At 37.5% G+C, this 22,397-nt stretch overlaps 2 protein-coding genes across 5 annotated transcripts in view; one reads left to right on the forward strand and one right to left on the reverse strand.

The window, feature by feature from the left end:
* The first annotated feature begins 813 nt into the window (after positions 1 to 813).
* Positions 814 to 21,445, forward strand: LOC133631480 (tripartite motif-containing protein 16-like). The gene is made up of 8 exons (XM_062023706.1): positions 814 to 1,269; positions 10,015 to 10,170; positions 14,872 to 14,958; positions 18,537 to 18,770; positions 18,842 to 19,001; positions 19,057 to 19,107; positions 20,368 to 20,430; positions 20,491 to 21,445. Exons 1-8 carry the CDS (start codon positions 832 to 834, stop codon positions 21,015 to 21,017), a joined length of 1,716 nt encoding a protein of 571 aa, XP_061879690.1. The 5' UTR covers positions 814 to 831; the 3' UTR covers positions 21,018 to 21,445.
* Positions 21,095 to 22,397, reverse strand: part of eef1da (eukaryotic translation elongation factor 1 delta a (guanine nucleotide exchange protein)) — a 30,072-nt gene continuing 28,769 nt past the window's right edge. For all 4 annotated transcript variants that reach the window (XM_062023712.1, XM_062023713.1, XM_062023710.1 and 1 more), the window contains 2 exons: positions 21,276 to 21,470; positions 21,095 to 21,194 (listed from right to left, as the gene is read on the reverse strand). In XM_062023712.1, the coding sequence (XP_061879696.1) occupies positions 21,156 to 21,194; positions 21,276 to 21,470 (234 nt within the window). In that variant the 3' untranslated portion in view covers positions 21,095 to 21,155. The remainder of the gene's footprint in view (positions 21,195 to 21,275; positions 21,471 to 22,397) is intronic.

Raw genomic sequence — 22,397 nt, forward strand, 5'->3', positions numbered from 1 at the left:
AGGATCAAACATTACAGGGAGACAGAACAGGATCAAACATTACATAATTACCATGAATTGATTAACGTGGACCCCGACTTAAACAAGTTGAAAAACTTATTGGGGTGTTACCATTTAGTGGTCAATTGTACGGAATATGTACTGTACTGTGCAATCTACTAATACAAATGTCAATCAATCAAATCAAAAGGGAGACAGAACAGGATCAAACATTACAGGGAGACAGAACAGGATCAAACATTACAGGGAGACAGAAGAGAATCAAACATTACGCGGAGACAGAACAGGATCAAACATTACAGGGAGACAGAACAGGATCAAACATTACATAATTACCATGAATTGATTAACGTGGACCCCGACTTAAACAAGTTGAAAAACTTATTGGAGTGTTACCATTTAGTGGTCAATTGTACGGAATATGTACTGTACTGTGCAATCTACTAATACAAGTTTCAATCAATCAAATCGAAAGGGAGACAGAACAGGATCAAACATTACAGGGAGACAGAACAGGATTATTGGGGTGTTACCATTTAGTGGTCAATTGTAGGGAATATGTACTGTACTGTGCAATCTATTAATAATATGTACTGTACTGTGCAATCTATTAATAATATGTACTGTACTGTGCAATCTACTAATACAAGTTTCAATCAATCAATCAAAACGTGTAGAACAAAAGTCCTAATACGACCCCTTTAAGACAAATAGTAAATATGGTGTTGGTTTGAGGTTCGAAACGTCCAGCCTTATGCTACACCTGCAGGCCCCGCCCCCTCCCCGCCCGCCCCGCCCCGCCAGCACCGTCGTCCTGGCCCAGGTAGCAACATGGCAGCGGCGACCATCTCGGTGGATCATGATGAGTTGACGTGTTCGGTGTGTCTGGAGCTGCTGAGAGAGCCGGTGACGCTGCCGTGCGGACACAGCTACTGCCTTACCTGCGTCAGCGACTACTGGAGCGGAAGTCGCCAGAAGGGCCAGTACACCTGTCCTCAGTGCAGGCAGGTGTTCAGCCCCAAACCTCCGCTCAACCGCAACCAGGTGCTGGGCGAGCTGCTGGACAAGCTGCAGCAAAGCGGACTCAAAGACGCTCCACTTCCCACTCGCGACGTCAAATGTGGACTTTGTCCCTCAGGCGGGAAAAGCCGAGCCGTCAAGTCGTGCGTCACGTGCTCGGAGTTCTACTGCGCGGCTCACCTGAAGGCTCACGAGGGGCGCTTCCGTGGGCGGGGCCACAGCCTGGTCCCGCTCGTGGTGACACCACAGGTATGTTGTTATTGTTATTATTATTATTGATTTGTTGACAAAATGGACTTTTGATATTGACCTCTGAACGCGTGCATTACCACCACTCACCGCTAGGTGACCTCTGAACGCGTGCATTACCTCCACTCACCGCTAGGTGACACTATCACGCTGTCGAAGGACACGCATGCGCACCGCCTTCTTCCTCTTCCGGGTTTGACTCAAACGGAGTGCAATTTCTTCGTAGTTTATGTGAGTTTAAATGTTTTAAATATGTTTTTAATCACCCCTGCTTGGTGTAGCTTTGTAGTAAATCAACATTAATCTGACCTCACTCGGCAAAAACCTTCTGTCCGTCATGTTTCGCTATGAAAGCCACTCGTTGATTTCGACTGGATTTTGGCGGCGTTTCTTTCTTTTCTTTCTTTCCTTAGTTTATTTGGAACATAAACACACTTACAGTATAATATATCACACTATTTAGTTTATATGTAACATAAACACACTTACAGTATAATATATCACACTATTTAGTTTATATGTAACATAAACACACTTACTGTATAATACATCACACTATTTAGTTTATATGTAACATAAACACACTTACAGTATAATATATCACACTATTTAGTTTATATGTAACATAAACACACTTACTGTATAATACATCACACTATTTAGTTTATATGTAACATAAACACACTTACTGTATAATACATCACACTATTTAGTTTATATGTAACATAAACACACTTACTGTATAATACATCACACTATTTAGTTTATTTGGAACATAAACACACTTACTGTATAATACATCACACTATTTAGTTTATTTGGAACATTACAGTATAATACATCACACTATTTAGTTTATTTGGAACATAAACACACTTACTGTATAATACATCACACTATTTAGTTTATTTGGAACATAAACACACTTACAGTATAATATATCACACTATTTAGTTTATATGTAACATAAACACACTTACTGTATAATACATCACACTATTTAGTTTATATGTAACATAAACACACTTACAGTATAATATATCACACTATTTAGTTTATATGTAACATAAACACACTTACTGTATAATACATCACACTATTTAGTTCATATGTCACATAAACACACTTACTGTATAATACATCACACTATTTAGTTTATTTGGAACATAAACACACTTACTGTATAATACATCACACTATTTAGTTTATTTGGAAAATTACAGTATAATACATCACACTATTTAGTTGATTTGGAACATAAACACACTTACTGTATAATACATCACACTATTTAGTTTATTTGGAACATTACAGTATAATACATCACACCTTTTAGTTTATTTGGAACATAAACACACTTACTGTATAATACATCACACTATTTAGTTTATTTGGAACATAAACACACTTACAGTATAAAACATCACACTATTTAGTTTATATGTAACATAAACACACTTACTGTATAATACATCACACTATTTAGTTTATATGTAACATAAACACACTTACAGTATAATACATCACACTATTTAGTTTATATGTAACATAAACACACTTACTGTATAATACATCACACTATTTAGTTTATATGTAACAATCACACTTACAGTAAAATACATCACACTATTTAGTTTATTTGGAACATAAACACACTTACAGTATATTACCTCACACTATTTAGTTTATTTGGAACATAAACATACTTACAGTATAATACATCACACTATTTAGTTTATTTGGAACATTACAGTATAATACCTCACACTATTTAGTTTATTTGGAACATAAACATACTTACAGTATAATACATCACACTATTTAGTTTATTTGGAACATTAGGAACATTACAGTATAATACATCACACTATTTAGTTTATTTGGAACATGAACACACTTCCATCACACTATTTCATATCATTTCACTTTACATCATGTCCAAAAAGGAGTAGGAAGAGGCTAAACTTATTTAATCCTACCCCTTTCCCACATCAGAGCGTTTACAAATATATTTGATTGATTGATTGAAACTTGTATTAGTAGATTGCACAGTACAGTACATATTCCGTACAATTGACCACTAAATGGTAACACCCCAATAAGTTTTTACACTTGTTTAAGTCGGGATCCACTTAAATTGATTCATGATACAGATATATACTATCATCATAATACAGTCATCACACAAGTTCATCATCAGAGTATATACATTGACTTATTTACATTATTTACAATCCGGGGGGTGGGATGTGGAGGGTTTAGTTGATATCAACACTTCAGTCATCAACAATTGCATCATCAGAGAAATGGACATTGAAACCGTGTAGGACTGACTTGGTAGGATATGTACAGCAAGTAGTGGACATAGAGAGAGAGATCAGAAAGTATAAGAAAAAGTATCTACATTTGATTATTTACAATCCGGGGAGGTATGATGTGGAAGGGAGGGTGTTAGTTTAGGGATGAAGGAGGATAGAGATGCCCTTTCTTTTACACCTGTTGGGAGTGCATTCCATATTGATGTGGCATAGAAGGAGAATGAGTTAAGACCTTTGTTAGTTCGGAATCTGGGTTTAACGTGGTTAGTGGAGCTCCCCCTGGTGTTGTGGTTATGGCGGTCATTTACGTTAAGGAAGTAGTTTGACATGTACTTCGGTATCAGGGAGGTGTAGCGGATTTTATAGACTAGGCTCAGTGCAAGTTGTTTTGCTCTGTCCTCCACCCTGAGCCAGCCCACTTTGGAGAAGTGGGTAGGAGTGAGGTGTGATCTGGGGTGGAGGTCTAGAAGTAATCTGACTAGCTTGTTCTGGGATGTCTGATACAAGGGCTGTTTAACACCTTTCTTATGTCACCACTCTGGAGAGCCATGAGCGTTGTCAGCAGGTTTATTGACATTCAAAAGGGTGAAACTAAAAAGACGAACAATACAGTCAATATATACAGATGTTATGCAATTGTATTCATATACAGTATATGCTGTAATGCCACCTTACAAGGCATGAGAAGGTAAACAAAAGTAATTTTGTACTACGACGCCATCTTAGATGACATCGCAAATTATCGATAATGAGCATGACAAAGATCTCATTATACATCACAAATTGTAAATTTAGCTAGAAATATTTTAGACAAAAACCAAGTTTCAAAGATCAACTTATGATACATACCGGCAATGCAGCCTTAAACAAAAGGTATATGCAGTATTTCTTCAAAAAGAACCACCATAAAGTACGTGCTGGCACCGTAGCTACGGTATGCAACTTCCGGTTAATAAAGTTTGATTCAAAGTACACACTTCTCAAGGATGTAGTAACTGCCCTGACCACATGATGGCGACAAATACACATGCAATATTGTTAATTAAATAACGAGCACAACACGCTTCAACAACAAGAGTTTACACTTTTAGTTGTAACAGAACAAACATCATGTGGTTTATTCCATACATATGTAGCATCATCTACAAAGATACAAAGAATTGCTATTGTGACATCTAGTGGACACATTTAGAACAGCAGTTTCTTTCATTGAAAAATTTCAGGTACATTTTTATACTTAGCAAACTCATCCCTGTTTGCCGTATGTTTGATACCCCTAATTTAGAGCCTATCACTTTATTAAATAACAACTATAAACTTCTAACCCACATCTTTGCAAACAGATTAAAATCAGGCAAAACACAATTTTTTTTGACACAGTCTGGTTTTCTATCTATTCACAATAACAATTGCCTTCTTTTGGCCTTAATAGACTATGACTATCTAATTGAAAATTACTATTAAGTTTTTTTGTTTAGACGTTTACAAAGCCTTCAATATGATTGAACACGAATTTATGTTCCTAGCTTTGGACTTTTTGGATTCGGTAATAACTTTAGCATTGTGGTCAAACTACTTTACAGATATCCAAGATTTGATATCAACAAAAGTATAAAACAAGCATCTCCAATCTCTTGCCTGCTTTTCTAATTTAAAATGCGGATTTTGGTCAAATATCTAGTTTTGGTAAAGAAATACCGTACAGGCCACACACTAGGGCTGCAACAAGTAATCGATTAAATCGGTTAAAATCGATTATAAAAATAGTTGCCGATTAATTTAGTCATTGATTTGTTGGATCTATGCTATGCGCATGCGCAGAGGCTTTAAAAAAAAAAAATATATATATATATTTTTTTTAAAATAAATCTTTATTTATAAACTGCAACATTTACAAACAGCTGAGAAACAATAATCAAAATAAGTATGGTGCCAGTATGCTGTTTTTTTCCCCAATAAAATACTGGAAAGGATAGAAATGTAGTTTGTCTCTTTTATCCGATTATTAATCGATTAATCGAAATAATAATCGACAGATTAATCGATTATCAAATTAATCGTTAGTTGCAGCCCTACCACACACCTTCTCATTTCAATGCCTTTTCTTTATTTTCATGACTATTTACATTGTAGATTGTCACATCAAATCTATGACACCTGTGAAGTGAAAACCATTTCAGGTGACTACCTCTTGAAGCCCATGGAGAGAATGCCAAGAGTGTGCAAAGCAGTAATCAGAGCAAAGGGTGGCTATTTTGAAGAAACTAGAATATAAAACATGTTTTCAGTTATTTCACCTTTAGATTGATGTGACAATCTACAATGTAAATAGTCATGACAATAAAGAAAACACATTGAATGAGGAGAAGGTGTGTCCAAACTGTACTGTATACGTCAGCCAATTAGCCAATTTCAATGAAATATTCAAAATCATTTATAATTTCTCAAAGGCTTTATGACTAAATCTCAACAAATGTGTTAAAAGTTTGTTCCACATCCTCTGCTTTTATTATTCCTGTGAATTTCAATGTCAAATATTTGGGCATGACTATAACTAAAAATAGGAATTCATTAGAAATTATGAATATTTGGGATAAACTGCAGAAATGTAAAACTCACTTAAATAATTGGTCACAGAAAGATTAATCTAATTTAGGAATACAAATCACACATTATAAAAGGTAATCTAATCAAACAGTTTGAAAATGGAGGATTAAGACTTTGATTTTGGCAGCCTAAATGGCATTCCTAAAAATAAACTGGCTAAGATCCTTTTTTAAGAAACCCAAATAGCCTATCTACGGTTCCATATTTTAAGTTAAATATTTTCCTATTTGGGTGGTGTTAGCTTCTTACTTAGATGTGATTATGACATTAAAAAAGTAACCATGAAACCTCACCAGCAAGTGCTGTTATGTTTGTACAGCCATGCTTTGGAAAAAGGCATCAGTCGGTGATACACTTATTGAATGATATTATCTGAAGATTCCATTGTTAAGTACAACCTGCAAATCGAGAAAAAAACATAATAAAGGCTATCCCTCAAAATATTTAGTTAAAGTTAAGTTAAGTTAAAGTACCAATGATTGTCACACACACACTAGGTGTGGTGAAATTTGTCCTCTGCATTTGACCCATCCCCTTGTTCACCCCCTGGGAGGTGAGGGGAGCAGTGGGCAGCAGCGGTGCCGCGCCCGGGAATCATTTTGGTGATTTAACCCCCAATTCCAAGCCTTGATGCTGAGTGCCAAGCAGGGAGGTAATGGCTCCCATTTTTTTATAGTCTTTGGTATGACTCGGCCGGGGTTTGAACTCACAACCTACCCATCTCAAATACAACATGTCCTCTTTTTCAGATTGCTGACTATAGAACAACAGAACTTTCTGGGCTTTCGGTGAATGGGCCCAATATTACAGATATCAAACTTTAAAACTCCAATTCTTTACTAATATGTTTTTTCTTTATAGATCAAATCAGTTTCCCAGTTATTTTCTCTAGTAGGAAAACAAAACATTTGTACAAATTACCTGATATTTCCCAAGGAATTTATTTTTGAAATTGTTCAAGGTTTCACCTCCCTAACATAATGTTTTTAAGATATTATTTTGCACTTGAAGACAACACTTGTCCTTTCTGTGATGGGCACATAATAATAATCCACAGTACATTTATTTTATGATTACCGTATTTTCCGGACTATAAGTCGCAGTTGTTTTCGTAGTTTGGCCAGGGGTGCGACTTATACTCAGGAGCGACTTATGTGTGAAATGATGAACACATTAGCGTAAAATATAAAATAATATTATTGATGTCATTGACGTAAGAGACTAGACGTATAAGATTTCATGGGATTTAGCGATTAGGAGTGACAGATTGTTTGGTAAACGTATAGCATGTTCTATATGTTATAGTTATTTGAATGACTCTTACCATAATACGTGAGGTTAACATACCAGTTGGTTATTTATGCCTCATATAACGTACACTTATTCAGCCTGTTGTTCACTATTCTTTACACATTTTAAATTGCCTTTCAAATGTCTATTCTTGCTGTTGGCTTTTATCAAATACATTTCCCCAAAAAATGCGACTTATACTCCAGTGCGACTTATATATGTTTTTTCCTTCTTTATTATGCATTTTCGGCGGGTGCGATTTATACTCCGGAGCGACTTATACTCCGAAAAATACGGTATATGTACAATAAAAGCGTTGTTGGATGATGTACATTGGCTTTCCCCTAAGAGAGTCCAAGCTTGCCCATGTTTTCTGAAATTGATCATGTTTTTGGGATTCTAAGAAAGGAAAAACAATATGAACATGTTTTAAACACAATAATTGTCAAGGGTAAATGTTTTATTCACAAGTGTAGATTCATAAAAACCAAACCATCTTTCATAAACCTTCCCCAAACAATTCTGCCATCTTCTGTCAACTGTGGGAATCATGGACGGGAAATGGGCGGTGGAATTCTTACTTAGATGTGATTATGACATTAAAAAAGTAACCATGAAACCTCACCAGCAAGTGCTGTTATGTTTGTACAGCCATGCTTTGGAAAAAGCATGGCTAAATGAAAAAGCATGGCTAAATGTTTTATTCACAAGTGTAGATTCATAAAAACCAAACCATCTTTCATAAACCTTCCACAAACAATTCTGCCATCTTCTGTCAACTGTGGGAATCATGGACGGGAAATGGGCGGTGGAATTCTACCTGGCAGAAAATACAGTTTCACCACTTTAGTCATAGTTTTTGCGCTTAAGAAACTTCTATGACTTTAACTCCCGACTTTTTCTGTTTGTTTGATATCAGGGGTCACCAACCTTTTTGAACCAAGAGCTACTTCTTGGGTAGTGATTAATGCGAAGGGCTACCAGTTTGATACGCACTTAAATAAATTGCCAGAAATAGCCAATTTGCTCAATTTACCTTTAACTCTATGTTATTATTAATAATTAATGATATTTACACTTAATTGAACTGTTTAAAAGAGGAGAAAACATGAAAAAAATGACTATTAAATTTTGAAACATAGTTTATCTTCAATTTTTACTCTTTAAAATTCAAAATTCAACCGAAAAAAAGAAGAGAAAAACTAGCTAATTCGAATCTTTTTGAAAAAATTTAAAAAAGAATTTATGGAACATCATTAGTAATTCTTCCTGATTAAGATTAATTTTAGAATTTTGATGACATGTTTTAAATAGGTTAAAATCCAATCTGCACTTTGTTAGAATATATAACAAATTGGACCAAGCTATATTTCTAACAAAGACACATCATTATTTCTTCTAGATTTTCCAGAACAAAAATTTTAAAAGAAATTCAAAAGACTTTGAAATAAGATTTAAATTAGATTCTACAGATTTTCTAGATTTGCCAGAATAATTTTTTTTGAATTTTAATCATAAGTTTGAAGAAATATTTCACAAATATTCTTCGTCGAAAAAACAGAAGCTAAAATGAAGAATTCAATTAAAATGTATTTATTATTCTTTACAATAAAAATAAAAAAAATACTTGAACATTGCTTTAAATTGTCAGGAAAGAAGAGGAAGGAATTCAAAAGGTAAAAAGGTATATGTGTTTAAGAATCCTAAAATCATTTTTAAGGTTGTATTTTTTCTCTAAAATTGTCTTTTTGAAAGTTATAAGAAGCAAAGTAAAAAAAATGTATGCATTTATTTAAACAAGTGAAGACCAAGTCTTTAAAATATTTTCTTGGATTTTCAAATTCTATTTGAGTTTTGTCTCTCTTAGAATTAAAAATGTCGAGCAAAGCGAGACCAGCTTGCTAGTAAATAAATAACATTTAAAAAATAGAGGCAGCTCACTGGTAAGTGCTGCTATTTGAGCTATTTTTAGAACAGGCCAGCGGGCTACTCATCTGGTCCTTACGGGCGACTCATCTGGTCCTTACGGGCTACCTGGTGCCCACGGGCACCGCGCTGGTGACCCCTGGTTTGATATTGTCATTACTGCCACAAGTGGTGGTAAAGTGTATTACAACTGAGCACTGCTGTGACCCATATGGACAACAGTGAAGAAACACTTCTGTATTGTATGTATATTGTCCTTTGGTTGAATTCCTGTGCATAATGGGACTGTTGCCATATATGCCATGTTTGTTCTTAATGTTCTACTTTGTTAAATAATAGTTAAAAAAGGGGGTAAAAACAAGCACAGCTCATAGAAAAAACAAATGTGTTCTTCTGGGTTTTAGCCAAGCTTGTAATGTAACTAATCTATGTGTGTTTAATTTGGGGGTTTGTTGCCCCTTGTGTCAGTAGTAAATTTATAAATGATGTACTAATTAGCTATCAGACAAAAAACACAACTAGGATAGCTTTAAACAGCCATTTTAGATTGTGTTGTCTGTGAAGTCCTGCACATTGAACACTGGTGTGTTGTTCTGTCCCTCAGACAAGTGCTTCTAAAGAGAAGTTATGTCCATATCACCACAAAGTAGTGAGGAGCTACTGCCGAGTGGACCATGAGGGCGCCTGCTCGCGCTGTGTCAAAAGTCAACACAAAGGTCACGAGGTCGTGCCGCTGGTGGACGAGCGTGCATCACAACAGGTATGTCAACAAAGTGTACATAACCCTAACAAAAACAAACTTACATGCCAATACACAATTAAGTCGTTCCTCAACACATTGCAGCTTCACTTATTCTACATGTCTATTCGTCCTAAAATAAGTATTAAGTTTTATTTATACGTTATACGTATCATAGTGCAGGATTTGTCTTATTTTCTATTACGTTGTGGCGATTGATGAAAATATTCACCAAGCAGGACTTGCGTTTCCGGATTAAAGCATGCAAAACCAACTTATCTTACCTATTGGTACCTGCTGTTGTGTATTTGGGATCTGTATAAGTGCCCCCAAAATTGAAATAAAGCAGGGAGGCATTGCGTGGATATTAAAAAAAGCAGTGTCAGGTTTAAGCACCAAACTATCTATTAAACAGAACAAGAAGCAAGGAATCAGGCCGAGACAGAGTTCAATTTAGCTCATGAGGAGAAGGCATGGAGCTGCACACTCAGTTACAGTCTCACCCTACACTCTGAGGCACAGCCCACGCGCCCCCTTTTTATTCAGGAATAAAAAATGAACCACTTTCTACACAATCTCACGACTTAATCTCCACATTAGTGAGTCTTTGGCGTGGGCGATGTCAAAAGACATGACGCGGGATGAATTAGGAGTGGATGGCGTGCCACTCAAAGCTAACAGCTATTAAGTGATGCACTCCATCTTGGACATCAACGCCACGTGACATTGGTGAGCCTTAGGGGAGCCGTGTGGAATACCAACGCAGACACGCAATGCTAACAACACAGCTAATGATCGCAGCTGTAGTGGCCGGGTGAGGCTAATAAGCAATGACACTTGGAGCATGCTGTGGGCGACCAGTGACTACTGTAATTACAGTAGATAGATAGTACTTTAGAACACACTCAAGGCTACTCATTTGTATTGAAGGAGTGTAAAAGTGACTATATGTGTGTTATTTCATGTTTAGAGGTCTACAATTATGTGGAACTGGTTTAGAAGGTCTTAAACCGTTTTTTATGCTCTATATGAATATTCCAATTATTAAATAATCATCCTAATTGTGGAAGTTTGTTGACCACGGTCAGGCCTGCAACTAATTAAATGTGATGGATGAGGGACGACTGGAGCAAGTCATAGCAATCCTGAATTAGCTTTACAGTTTCCCCCTAGTGCACAGGTGTCAAACTCAAGGTCCCGGGGCCAGAAGTGGGCCGCCACATCATTTTATGTGGCCCGCGGACACCTGAAAAATGTTTGCGTCAGTAGAGTACCTTACTGTATATTTCCCTATTAAATGTATTCGGTTTTTCCATTTTGATAGAAAAAATAAATGTAATGCATACCTTTTCAACTTTAATAGTATCCAACATGCATTCCAAACGATTTGTTTTAATAGCATATTTTTTGTATTTTTTTTTTTTTTACAGTAAAATTCTGTTGACTGAGCTGCCAGTTTTTTACTGTAAAATCTGTGGTTGTTTTTACAGTGTCTTACTGTAAATGGAATTAAAGTCAAGTGGCAATTCAGTTCCCAGAATTAAAAAAAAGAACAGTGGTGCTGTTTTTCTATTTACACTAATATGTTGTGAAAACAACAACAACACTGTATACTTTACAGCAGTGGTCCCCAACCACCGGGCTGCGGCCTGGTACCGGTCCGTGGATCGATTGGTACTGGGCCACACAATAAATAAAAATAATAATTAGAGATGTCCAATAATATCGGCCTGCCGATATTATCGGCCGATAAATGCGTTAAAATGTAATATCGGAAATTATCGGTATCGTTTTTTTTTTATCAGTATCAATTTTTTTTTTAAAAAATTAAATCCACATAAAAAACACAAGATACACTTACAATTAGTGCACCAACCCAAAAAACCTCCCTCCCCCATTCACACTCATTCACACAAAAGGGTTGTTTCTTTCTGTTATTAATATTCTGCTTCCTACATTATATATCAATATATATCAATACAGTCTGCAAGGGATACAGTCCGTAAGCACACATGATTGTGCGTGCTGCTGCTCCACTAATAGTACTAACCTTTAACACTTAATTTTACTCATTTTCATTAATTACTAATTTCTATGTAACTGTTTTTATATTGTTTTACTTTCTTTTTTATTCAAGAAAATGTTTTTATTTTATTTATCTTATTTTATACATTTTTTTAAATATATATATATATACCTGTGTATATATATATATATATATATATATATATATATATATATATATATATATGTATATATATATATATATATATATATATATATATATATATATATATATATATATATATATATATATATATATATATATATATATATATATATATATATATATATATATATATACCTTATCTTCACCATACATGGTTGTCCAAATTAGGCATAATAATGTGTTAATTCCACGACTGTATATATCGGTTGATATCGGTATCAGTAATTAAAGAGTTGGACAATATCGGAATATCGGGTATCGGCAAAAAGCCATTATCGGACATCCCTAATAATAATCTTTTTTTTAAAATGTTTTTTTAATCAAACCTACATAAAAAACACAAGATACACTTACAATTAGTGCAACAACCCAAAAAAAACTCATTCACAAAAAAGGGTTGTTTCTTTCTGTTATTAATATTCTGCTTCCTACATTATATATCAATATATATCAATACAGTCTGCAGGGATACAGTCTGTAAGCACACATGATTGTATTTTTTTATGACAAAAAACCCCACAAAAAAACACCCCCCCGGTCCGTGGGACAAATTTTCAAGCGTTGACCCGGTCCGCAGTTACAAAAAGGGTTGGGGACCACTTCTTTACAGTAACAAAAACAAAAAAACAGCTATACTCTTTTCCTTTTACTGTATTACTTTATGTTGTAAAAAAACAACACTATATACAGGCATGGGATTTGACCACAATGAAAAAGACTGAAAACATTTCCGGGGGACGAAGGCCCCCAGCCAGGTGCAGCCAGGTCCCCCCACCAGTGCCCTGGTGGGCTGGTGGGGGGACAAGCTCCTGGTTTTTCACCAATTTAACATGCTAAAATGAACAAAGACAGCACCATTTGAAGAAAATATTTGAGTGTTTAAAGACATGAAAACATTAATAGAACATACATAACCCAATTATCCTAATGAATCACTGTATATGGTTCAGTCCCAACAGTATTTAGTCACTAATATTTACATCTTGTGTTCATTTCACATCCACAGGTGTCACATTGATCAGTGTTATTATCTACAGTTTATTTACAGTATTACCACATTACTGCAGTTCACTTCACACATTAGCTTTCTTGGAGAGCCCTAACATGAGCTTTCCTTGAAAATGTATTTAACAAAATACCAAATGTAAACATTTCATTATTTTCGCCAAAATAGGATATAAATTTATGAAAGTAATTAAACGTGTTTAGTATTGTTTACTCCTATTTGAATATAGGAAATAATAATAATGTGAGGACACTGACATATTGCATGAAACAAGTGTGAAAATATTTACCTTCAAGATTGTTACACCACTGACAATAGTTTCAAGAGACTACATAAGAACTTAATATTACAAAATAGTATTATATGCAAATTTATTTCAAATAAATTGTTAACTGGAATCAATAATGCGACTCTTTGAATTTCTGTAATTTCATAATATATTTTCACGTGGCTTTTTATTTTTAGAAAAACCCATTTATTATTTCGCAAAGCAATAATTGGTTAATATTTAAAACAAACATGCGTATTTCGCAAGCAAATATTTTTTAGCTTAATTACCTCATTATTAACAACCCTGTCTGCAACTGAAGTGGGTGGATCTTTCCTCTCCATGTAAACAAAGGATGAAGTCCGTAAGGTTTGCTCACTTTCGGTTGACATCCAAAAGTACCAGCTAGTGAAAAGTTAGTTTTCCTTGCTTCAAGTTGTTTCATATGTTTTTGGCGTTTCACATGTACTTCCAAAGCCTTGAGACCTCGCGATCCATAGTCAATATTATCATGGCACCACGTGCACAAAACCTTTCCGGGACGATCGATTTTCCAAATAAAATCACCGAACAAAGTCGTAACTTCCTTCTTCCCAACAGTATCAGTGATTTCCCTTTCCATCCAGTCCCATCCAAACTTATTTTTGACATGTTTATCAATTTATTTTACTCGTAAAGCGTCCTTTCTCTCGAGAACCGACATCGTTTACATATGGAAAATGGCGGTATGATGACGTTATTAACGTCATCATTCATAACAGATGTCCTGATTGGTCACAAGGAACATATCGACCAATCAACTACGGCGTAATATAAACTACGTCTCGAATCTTGATTTAGGGTCGGGAAAAAAAAAAGAAAAACGGGAGATAATTTTTTTCCCCTAGATTAAAAAAGACGGAATTCCGACTTTAGACGGAAAAATCACATGCCTGATATTTTACAGTAAAATTCTGGTGACTGTCTGTTTTTTTACTGTAAAAGCTACAGCTATGTTTTATACATCCATCCAGTGTATGAAAAACATATTTATTATTCAAATGCATGAGGGAAAACAAATCATTATTAGTTGTTACAAGCGGCCCTGTGTAACTGGGTTGTGGCCCTCAATGAAAAGAAGTTTGAGGTCCCTGCCCTAGGGGCTGTGAGGACCACACTGAGCATTAAGTGATTCATTGAAAATGTTTCTGACTCAACTGTTCTTGTGCTCTTTTGTAGAGAAAATTACAAGAAGCATCTTTGAAGTGTGAGCAGAACCTGAAAGAGTCGGAAAAGGAGCTACGATATGCTGTCAGGTACATCAAAGTGAGTACATGCTAACTTACTTCAAACATTTTCTTTAAACATGAAATAATCAAAGCAACCAACTTTTAATTCATTTTTTTTAACAACGCGTTCGCTGTAAAAATAGGTTCTTTAAAATAGAAGTTATTCTTTGACCCTCTTTCCTATAATTATAATTCAAATAATATTTAAGATAATTTTTATAATTGTAGCTAAAATGAGCATTGCAGGATAAAAATGTAAATTGTAGTGGTATATGTACGTATATTACCTTTGAACTAGTGCCCACTAGTGGACAAGTCCATCCATCCATTTTCTACCGCTTGTCCCTTTCGGGGTCGCGGGGGATGCTGGAGCCTATCTCAGCTGCAGTACACCCTGGACAAGTCACCACCTCATCACAGGGCCAACACAGATAAGTAAAGCCTTTAATTGAAAAAACAAACAAACAGCTGCACCAAACCCAATAGTCAATCAATCAATCAATGTTTATTTATATAGCCCTAAATCACGAGTGTCTCAAAGGGCTGCACAAGCCACAAGGACAGTATGACTCATTACATTTGAGCTAACAGAGCATCAGTAGAACTGCTCGGGTTTGACTGCTTGTTGCTTGTTCTTGAGGGGTAAACATCACAGACTAACATTACAAAACATCTCAACTATTCTAATCAGGCAGGCAGGGCCAACATACTGTAGATTGACATTCACACACTAACAACAATAAATATTGAAATGAATTCTATTACAATTTAAATCATTTGTTTTTTGCCCTTAAAGTCCTCCTGTGTCCAGGGACTTCTTTCCTGAGTCGGTAAACAAAAACAAGATTTGATTGTTCCAACTACAATTGTAGTAACATTATTAACTAATTTCAGCGATCCTTGAACTCCCCGTAGTTTGTTTACAAGTACAACTTTCTCCGATGCTGCCACAGAAAGACGTGTTTCGTGCCACTCCTTCTTTGTCTCATTTTGTCCACCAAATATTTTATGCTGTGCGTGAATGCACAAAGGTGAGCTAGCTAACCACTAGGCCACCTACTCAGTGGCCTAGTGGTTAGAGTGTCCGCCCCGAGATGGGTAGGTTGTGAGTTCAAACCCCGGCCGAGTCATACCAAAGACTATAAAAATGGGAGCCATTACCTCCCTGCTTGGCACTCAGCATCAAGGCTTGGAATTGGGGGTTAAATCAGCAAAAATGATTCCCAGGCGCAGCACCGCTGCTGCTCACTGCTCCCCTCACCTCCCAGGGGGTGAACAAGGGGATGGGTCAAATGCAGAGGACAAATTTCACCACATCTAATGTGTGTGTGACAATCATTGCTACTTTAACTGTAACATACTAGACCAGACCTGGGCATTCTGCGGCCCGCGGGCCGCATCCGGCCCTTTGTGCGTCCCTGTCCGGCCCGCGTGAGGCCAATTATAAATTACAAAATAAATTTTAAAAAGTATCTATGTCGAGTGTGCAATACAACGGTGCTGCTTTTGTTTTGAAAATCGTTATTTCTATTACTTCCGTGTGGACGTATGCGTGATTGTGAGTGAATGTGAACAACTGCAATTACAAAATAAAGTTGAAAAAACATCTATGTCCTGCGCGCAATACAACTGTGCTGCTTTTATTTTGAAAAGTATTATTTATGGGCGTGTGTCCGTGTGTAACCTGCGAGTGAAGGTGCACATGCAGCGACAAGTGATGCACGGTTTACACCCGAGACGCCAAAAAGAGAAAAGTTGATGAGGAATGGCGTGTTTCCAACAAGACATGAACTGCAAAGCAACGTTCCCTCTAAGGTGCGTGCTTGCGCAATTGCGCACTGCTCAAGCGTCCGCTGCGCGCAGCAAGTATATATGCCGCGCACCAAATCAAATCCCATCTGAATTCTAAACAAAATAAACATATTTATTCTATGGAATTTTGCAATGCAACTTTGAGTGACAGTGACAACAAGCGGCCCTAACGGTGTTCGTCAACACCGTTCAATTGAACACCGTTCAATTATTGTAACGTCTATCGAGATGCTTCGAGGACAGGAATTATATCGATCACTTTATTGAACAAAACTGTTTATATTCGGACATAACCACACCAAAAACATGAGTAAAACAATTCTATCTCGAAAAACTAGTCATTTTCTGCCGTACAAACCAGGCCAAAAGCAACTTGTCATCTGTCACCAACACGCATAGCACTAAACCACTGGTGCGTTTAAGGCCACACAAAAAGTCGGACAACTCAAACACCACACAAAGTTACACTATGACTCCTCAGTCATACGTGTGCTTATTTTACTGTCATTTATTATTAATGTTAATTTATATATATTAGTCATGGAATGCTGTTACACACACTATGTTGAAGTATTACTATTATTATTATTATTATTTATCTTACGGTATATATCAAAAATAATATTGAGCAAAATTTAATTGAAATATTGTCGATGTGGCCCTCCAGCAGTGCTCGGGTAGCTCATGCGGCCCCCGGTAAAAATTAATTGCCCACCCCTGTACTAGACTTTATCGATTCGCCCACATTCAAGAACTCTCTATCTTTAGAGCAGTGGTTCTTAACCTTGTTGGAGGTAACGAACCCCACCAGTTTCTTATGCGCATTCACCCAACCCTTCTTTAGTAAAAAATAAAATGTTTTTTTTTTCAAATTCAAGACAAAGTTATATGTTTTTGGTAACACTTTAGTATGGGGAACATATTCTAAGTAACAAAGACTTCATTTAGAGTCATTTGGTTAGGGTTAGGGCCAGGGTTAGAGGGTTAGGGTTATAATAAGGCCATGCCAAATAAGGCATTAATAAGTACTTAATAATGACTAGTTAAGAGCCAATATGTTACTAATTTGCATGTTAATAAGCAAGTAATTAATGGTGAATATGTTCCCCATACTAAAGTGTTAGCATGTTTTATTACTGGTGCACTTGATGAAGCGTGCATGAACATCACCTTGTTCAAACAACAAAACCAACACAGTGCATAAACTCACAACAAATGACACACCTGCAAATCAGTCTGACTTCTGCTGTTGTCGTATCCGTAATACGCCGATAGGGAGAAGGTTTTATTTACACGATGAGTCGGGTGTGTCTCGACCTCCGCCGAACCCCTGAGCCCGACTCACAGAACCCCTAGGGTTCCATCCAACCCAGGTTAAGAACCACTGCTTTAGAGGTTAGCATGGCATATTGTATCCTCCCAGCATGTGTAGTGTTGCTTGATGTAACAAACTTACTTTGCCACCATTGGAGGCAAAGATTAGGGACTGAGAAGTAGCTTTACTCTGTGGCGGGACATCAGCAAGGAAGGACGCTACCTTGTGCTGAGTCAGATTTGCAGACACAGCTGTAATGTGTCATCATCACAATATAACAATGGTATTACAAGTTCCATCAGCGGCTAAGTTCCTATCTCTAATATGGTCTAACTCCAGTATTGCACTCAGCCTTTTGCTGCTAACACTAAGTTATCAGTAGCTAGTTCATTTCCAAAGAAAGGTACTTCACAGGTGCATTTGATTACAGGAAGGCAAAGTGTTAAGATATTCAGTCACAGGGAATATAAAAAGATGATCTCCTGCAGCACGCCACTGAGGCGGCGGTGGAGGAAAGTGAGAGAATATTCTCCAAGCTCATCAGCGCCATGGAGAAGCAGAGGGGTGACGTGAAGGAGATGATCCGAGGCCGCGAGCAAGCAGCCCTCGCTCAAACCGAGCATCTCCTGGAGAAGGTGGAGAGGGAGATGGTGGAGGTGAGGAGAGGAGAGGCGGAGCTTGAGAAGCTCTCTCGGCTGGACGACCACCTCCACTTCCTTCAGGTGAGCGGCAGGACTTCAATGAGCCACTTCTGGGTTTGTTTTCTTCCAATTTGCTCCGCTGGTCATTGCAGAAGTGCAGAGTTCTTCACTTCCCCACCAAGAAGGTGCAGATTCCCAACACGGACACGTTCCCATACTTGATGTACAAAAGCATCAGAGGAGGCTTGGCTGAGCTGAGGGACAGTCTGGAAGAAAGTCTGCAGCGAGAGTTCAACAGAATCTCTGACAAAGGCAAGCAAGATGCCACTGGACTTATTGTAAAATAATAATGTGTCTTCATTTTCAGTGTCTTCACTGAAGGAAACCAGCAATCCAAATCCCTCAGAGAAGATTAAAGGTATAAGCAACTAAGTTGACTTTAGTAAAGTTACACCGTAATCTTACAGTTATGATATGGAACTGTGTTAGTCAAATATCATCAAGGCTTACCGTAATTTCCGGACTATAAGCCGCACCTGACTATAAGCCGCACCAGCTAAATTTAGGGGAAAATACAGATTGCTCCATATACAAGCCGCACCAGACTATAAGCCGCAGGGTTTTGATGTGTAATTAGCGTAGTATATAGGGGTTCCTGCTACCACGGAGGGGATTGTCGGGACAGAGATGACTGTTTGGGAACGCAAAGCGTCCCATTTATTAACTATAAATCTTTCAATCATTCAATCAAACTGTCACATCTTTGACATGGCGAACAGCATTCGTGCAGAGTACAAATAATACAACGGTGCAAAGTAATACAAAGTGCTCGCCTGTACGTTATCAAAATAACCAGCCTACCGGTATATGAAAAGTCAGTCTTTAATCATTGTGTCATCGTCTTCCTCCGGCGTACTAAAACCACCCAAATCCTCTTCGTCGGTGTCGGAGAAGAACAGGCCGTAAATAAGCCGCACCCTTGTATAAGCCGCAGGGACCAGAACGAGGGGAAAAAGTAGCGGCTTATAGTCCGGAAATTAGAAAATGAAGTACTACTCAAACTGCAAATGAGACTAAAAATAAATGTACAATTATGTAGTGCTAACAAATATACATTAAATTAATAATAAATGTTAACTGTCAACTTTAGTCTTCATTTTTGCACTTAAGAAACTTCTATGACTTTAGCTCCAAATTTCTTTTGATATTTGTATAACTGTCACTAAAGAGACCACAGCTAAGAAACATTGTGCAGGCTTAAAAAGCTTTTTTTTTTTTAAAAAAAGCCTTTTTTTTTTTTAGATATATGCATACTAGTTTTAATTTTTATTTATTTTGTATTATCTTTTTATTTTTTTAATACGCTGTAGCACTTTGAGGTTGTTTACTCAATGTAAAGTGCTTTTTACAAATAAAATCTATTATTATTATTATTATTATTTTGGTTGTCCTAGGGCAGTGGTTCTTTTTTCACCTCAGAAGTACCAACATTAAAATAAATATTTTTAAAAAGGCAGAGTTTTTTTTTTTTACAATTTTTTTTATAGATTACACAGTTTGTAAAGTAACACTGTTGGTATATTTGATTCTTTGGCTTTAATACTGCTCACAACTTTATGCCATAAGTTTTCTTTAGTTGGTTTTACTCATGAACTCCTATGTCTTCCTGTCGCCATAGTAACCATTGATCCTCACATCCCGCATGACTCAGAACCAAAGAGCAGAGAAGAATTTCTGCACTGTGAGTAAGAGTTTTGTTGTGAAAGTGTGTTGTTGCTGATGTGTTAATAATTGTGTTCAGACGCACAGGACTTAGAGCTGGACCCAAACACGGCCAACCCATACCTCAGTTTGTCTGAAGACCACAGAACGGTGACCACACGCTCCGAGCCCCAGCCGTACCCCCCGAACCCTGAGCGCTTCACCAGCTGGGCTCAGGTTCTGTGTCGGGCAGGCATGGCGGGCCGCTGCTACTGGGAGGTGGAGTGGGCTGGTAAGGGCGGGGCCTCAGTGGGCGTGTGCTACAGGAGCATGGGCAGAAGCGGCAGTGGCAGCGACAGCAAACTGGGCCACAATTCTAAATCCTGGAGCCTGGACTGCACACACGGCGGGTGCACGTTTCGACACGACAAGCACGGCGTCGGTGTGGCCACCCTCGGCGGCAACAGGATAGGAGTGTATCTGAACTTTAGAGGCGGGGTCTTATCCTTCTACAGCGTGAGTGACAGCATGGTGCATCTTCACAGCGTCCAGACCACCTTCAACCAGCCCGTCTATCCTGGATTTTGGGTGGGTTTAGGATCTTCTTTGAAGCTCTGCTCCCTGTAGACACTTCAACAATGTGAGGGACATCCAATTAGAGTTAACCCAGCTGTACCTAATATTGTGGCCAAATAAGGAAATAATATTGTCAAATATTTGCATATTTAATGATATAATTTCATGTTCCACCAAGCAGCACTTTGTTCAGATCTTATTGAAGGCAGCAACATCCACACTTTGGACCTGTAAGAGTGAGCAAAACTTGTTTAGGTTTCTACTTTCTTTTCAAAGGAATAAAATCCGTCTTGAGTGACTTTTACTCACCAAGTCCTCAAACTTGGTAATCTCCTCCTCCAAGATGTCCGTCCCCACTTTGTCGTCCTCCACCACACAGTTGATCTGCAGCTTCTTGATGCCGTAACCTACGGCCACCAGCTTGGACGCCCCCCACAGGAGCCCGTCCACCTGCACTGAGCGCACACACTCCTCCAGCTTGGACATGTCCGTCTCATCGTCCCACTGGGAGGACAAAACGTAAGTCAATGACAACATTGCTGGTACAAACCCCGTTTCCATATGAGTTGGGAAATGGTGTTAGATGTAAATATAAACGGAATACAATGATTTGCAAATCCTTTTCAAGCCATATTCAGTTGAATATGCTACAAAGACAACATATTTCATGTTCAAACTCATAAAGTTTATTTTTGTGCAACTAATCATTAACTTTATAATTTGATGGCAGCAACACGTGACAAAGAAGTTGGGAAAGGTGGCAATAAATACTGATAAAGTTGAGGAATGCTCATCAAAGACTTATTTGGAACATCCCACAGGTGTGCAGGCTAATTGGGAACAGGTGGGTGCCATGATTGGGTATAAAAACAGCTTCCCAGAAAATGCTCAGTCTTTCACAAGAAAGGATGTGGCGAGGTACACCACTTTGTCCACAACTGCGTGAGCAAATAGTCAAACAGTTTAAGAACAACCTTTCTCAAAGTGCAATTGCAAGACATTTAGGGATTTCAACATCTACGCTCCATAATATCATCAAAAGGTTCAGAGAATCTGGAGAAATCACTGCACGTAAGCAGCATGGCCGGAAACCAACATTGAATGAGCGTGACCTTCCATCCCTCAGACAGCACTGTATCAAAAACCGACACCAATCTCTAAAGGATATCACCACATGGGCTCAGGAACACTTCAGAAAACCACTGTCAGTAACTACAGTTGGTCGCTACATCTGTAAGTGCAAGTTAAAGCTCTACTATGCAAAGCAAAAGCCATTTATCAACAACACCCAGAATCGCCGCCGGCTTCTCTGGGCCCGAGCTCATCTAAGATGGACTCATGCAAAGTGGAAAAGTGTTCTGTGGTCTGACGAGTCCACATTTCAAATTGTTTTTGGAAATATTCGACATCGTGTCATCCGGACCAAAGGGG

The sequence above is a fragment of the Entelurus aequoreus genome, linkage group LG16 (assembly GCF_033978785.1).
Source record: "Entelurus aequoreus isolate RoL-2023_Sb linkage group LG16, RoL_Eaeq_v1.1, whole genome shotgun sequence".
In the NCBI taxonomy this organism is placed as follows: domain Eukaryota; kingdom Metazoa; phylum Chordata; class Actinopteri; order Syngnathiformes; family Syngnathidae; genus Entelurus; species Entelurus aequoreus.

Excerpts from the sequence above, each read along its gene's own strand:
- LOC133631480 (XM_062023706.1), top strand. The coding sequence starts at position 832 with ATGGCAGCGGCGACCATCTCGGTGGATCATGATGAGTTGACGTGTTCG. Across the intron at positions 1,270-10,014 it reads CGCTCGTGGTGACACCACAG|ACAAGTGCTTCTAAAGAGAA; the intron begins GTATGTTGTTAT and ends TCTGTCCCTCAG. Across the intron at positions 18,771-18,841 it reads ACCACCTCCACTTCCTTCAG|AAGTGCAGAGTTCTTCACTT; the intron begins GTGAGCGGCAGG and ends TGGTCATTGCAG.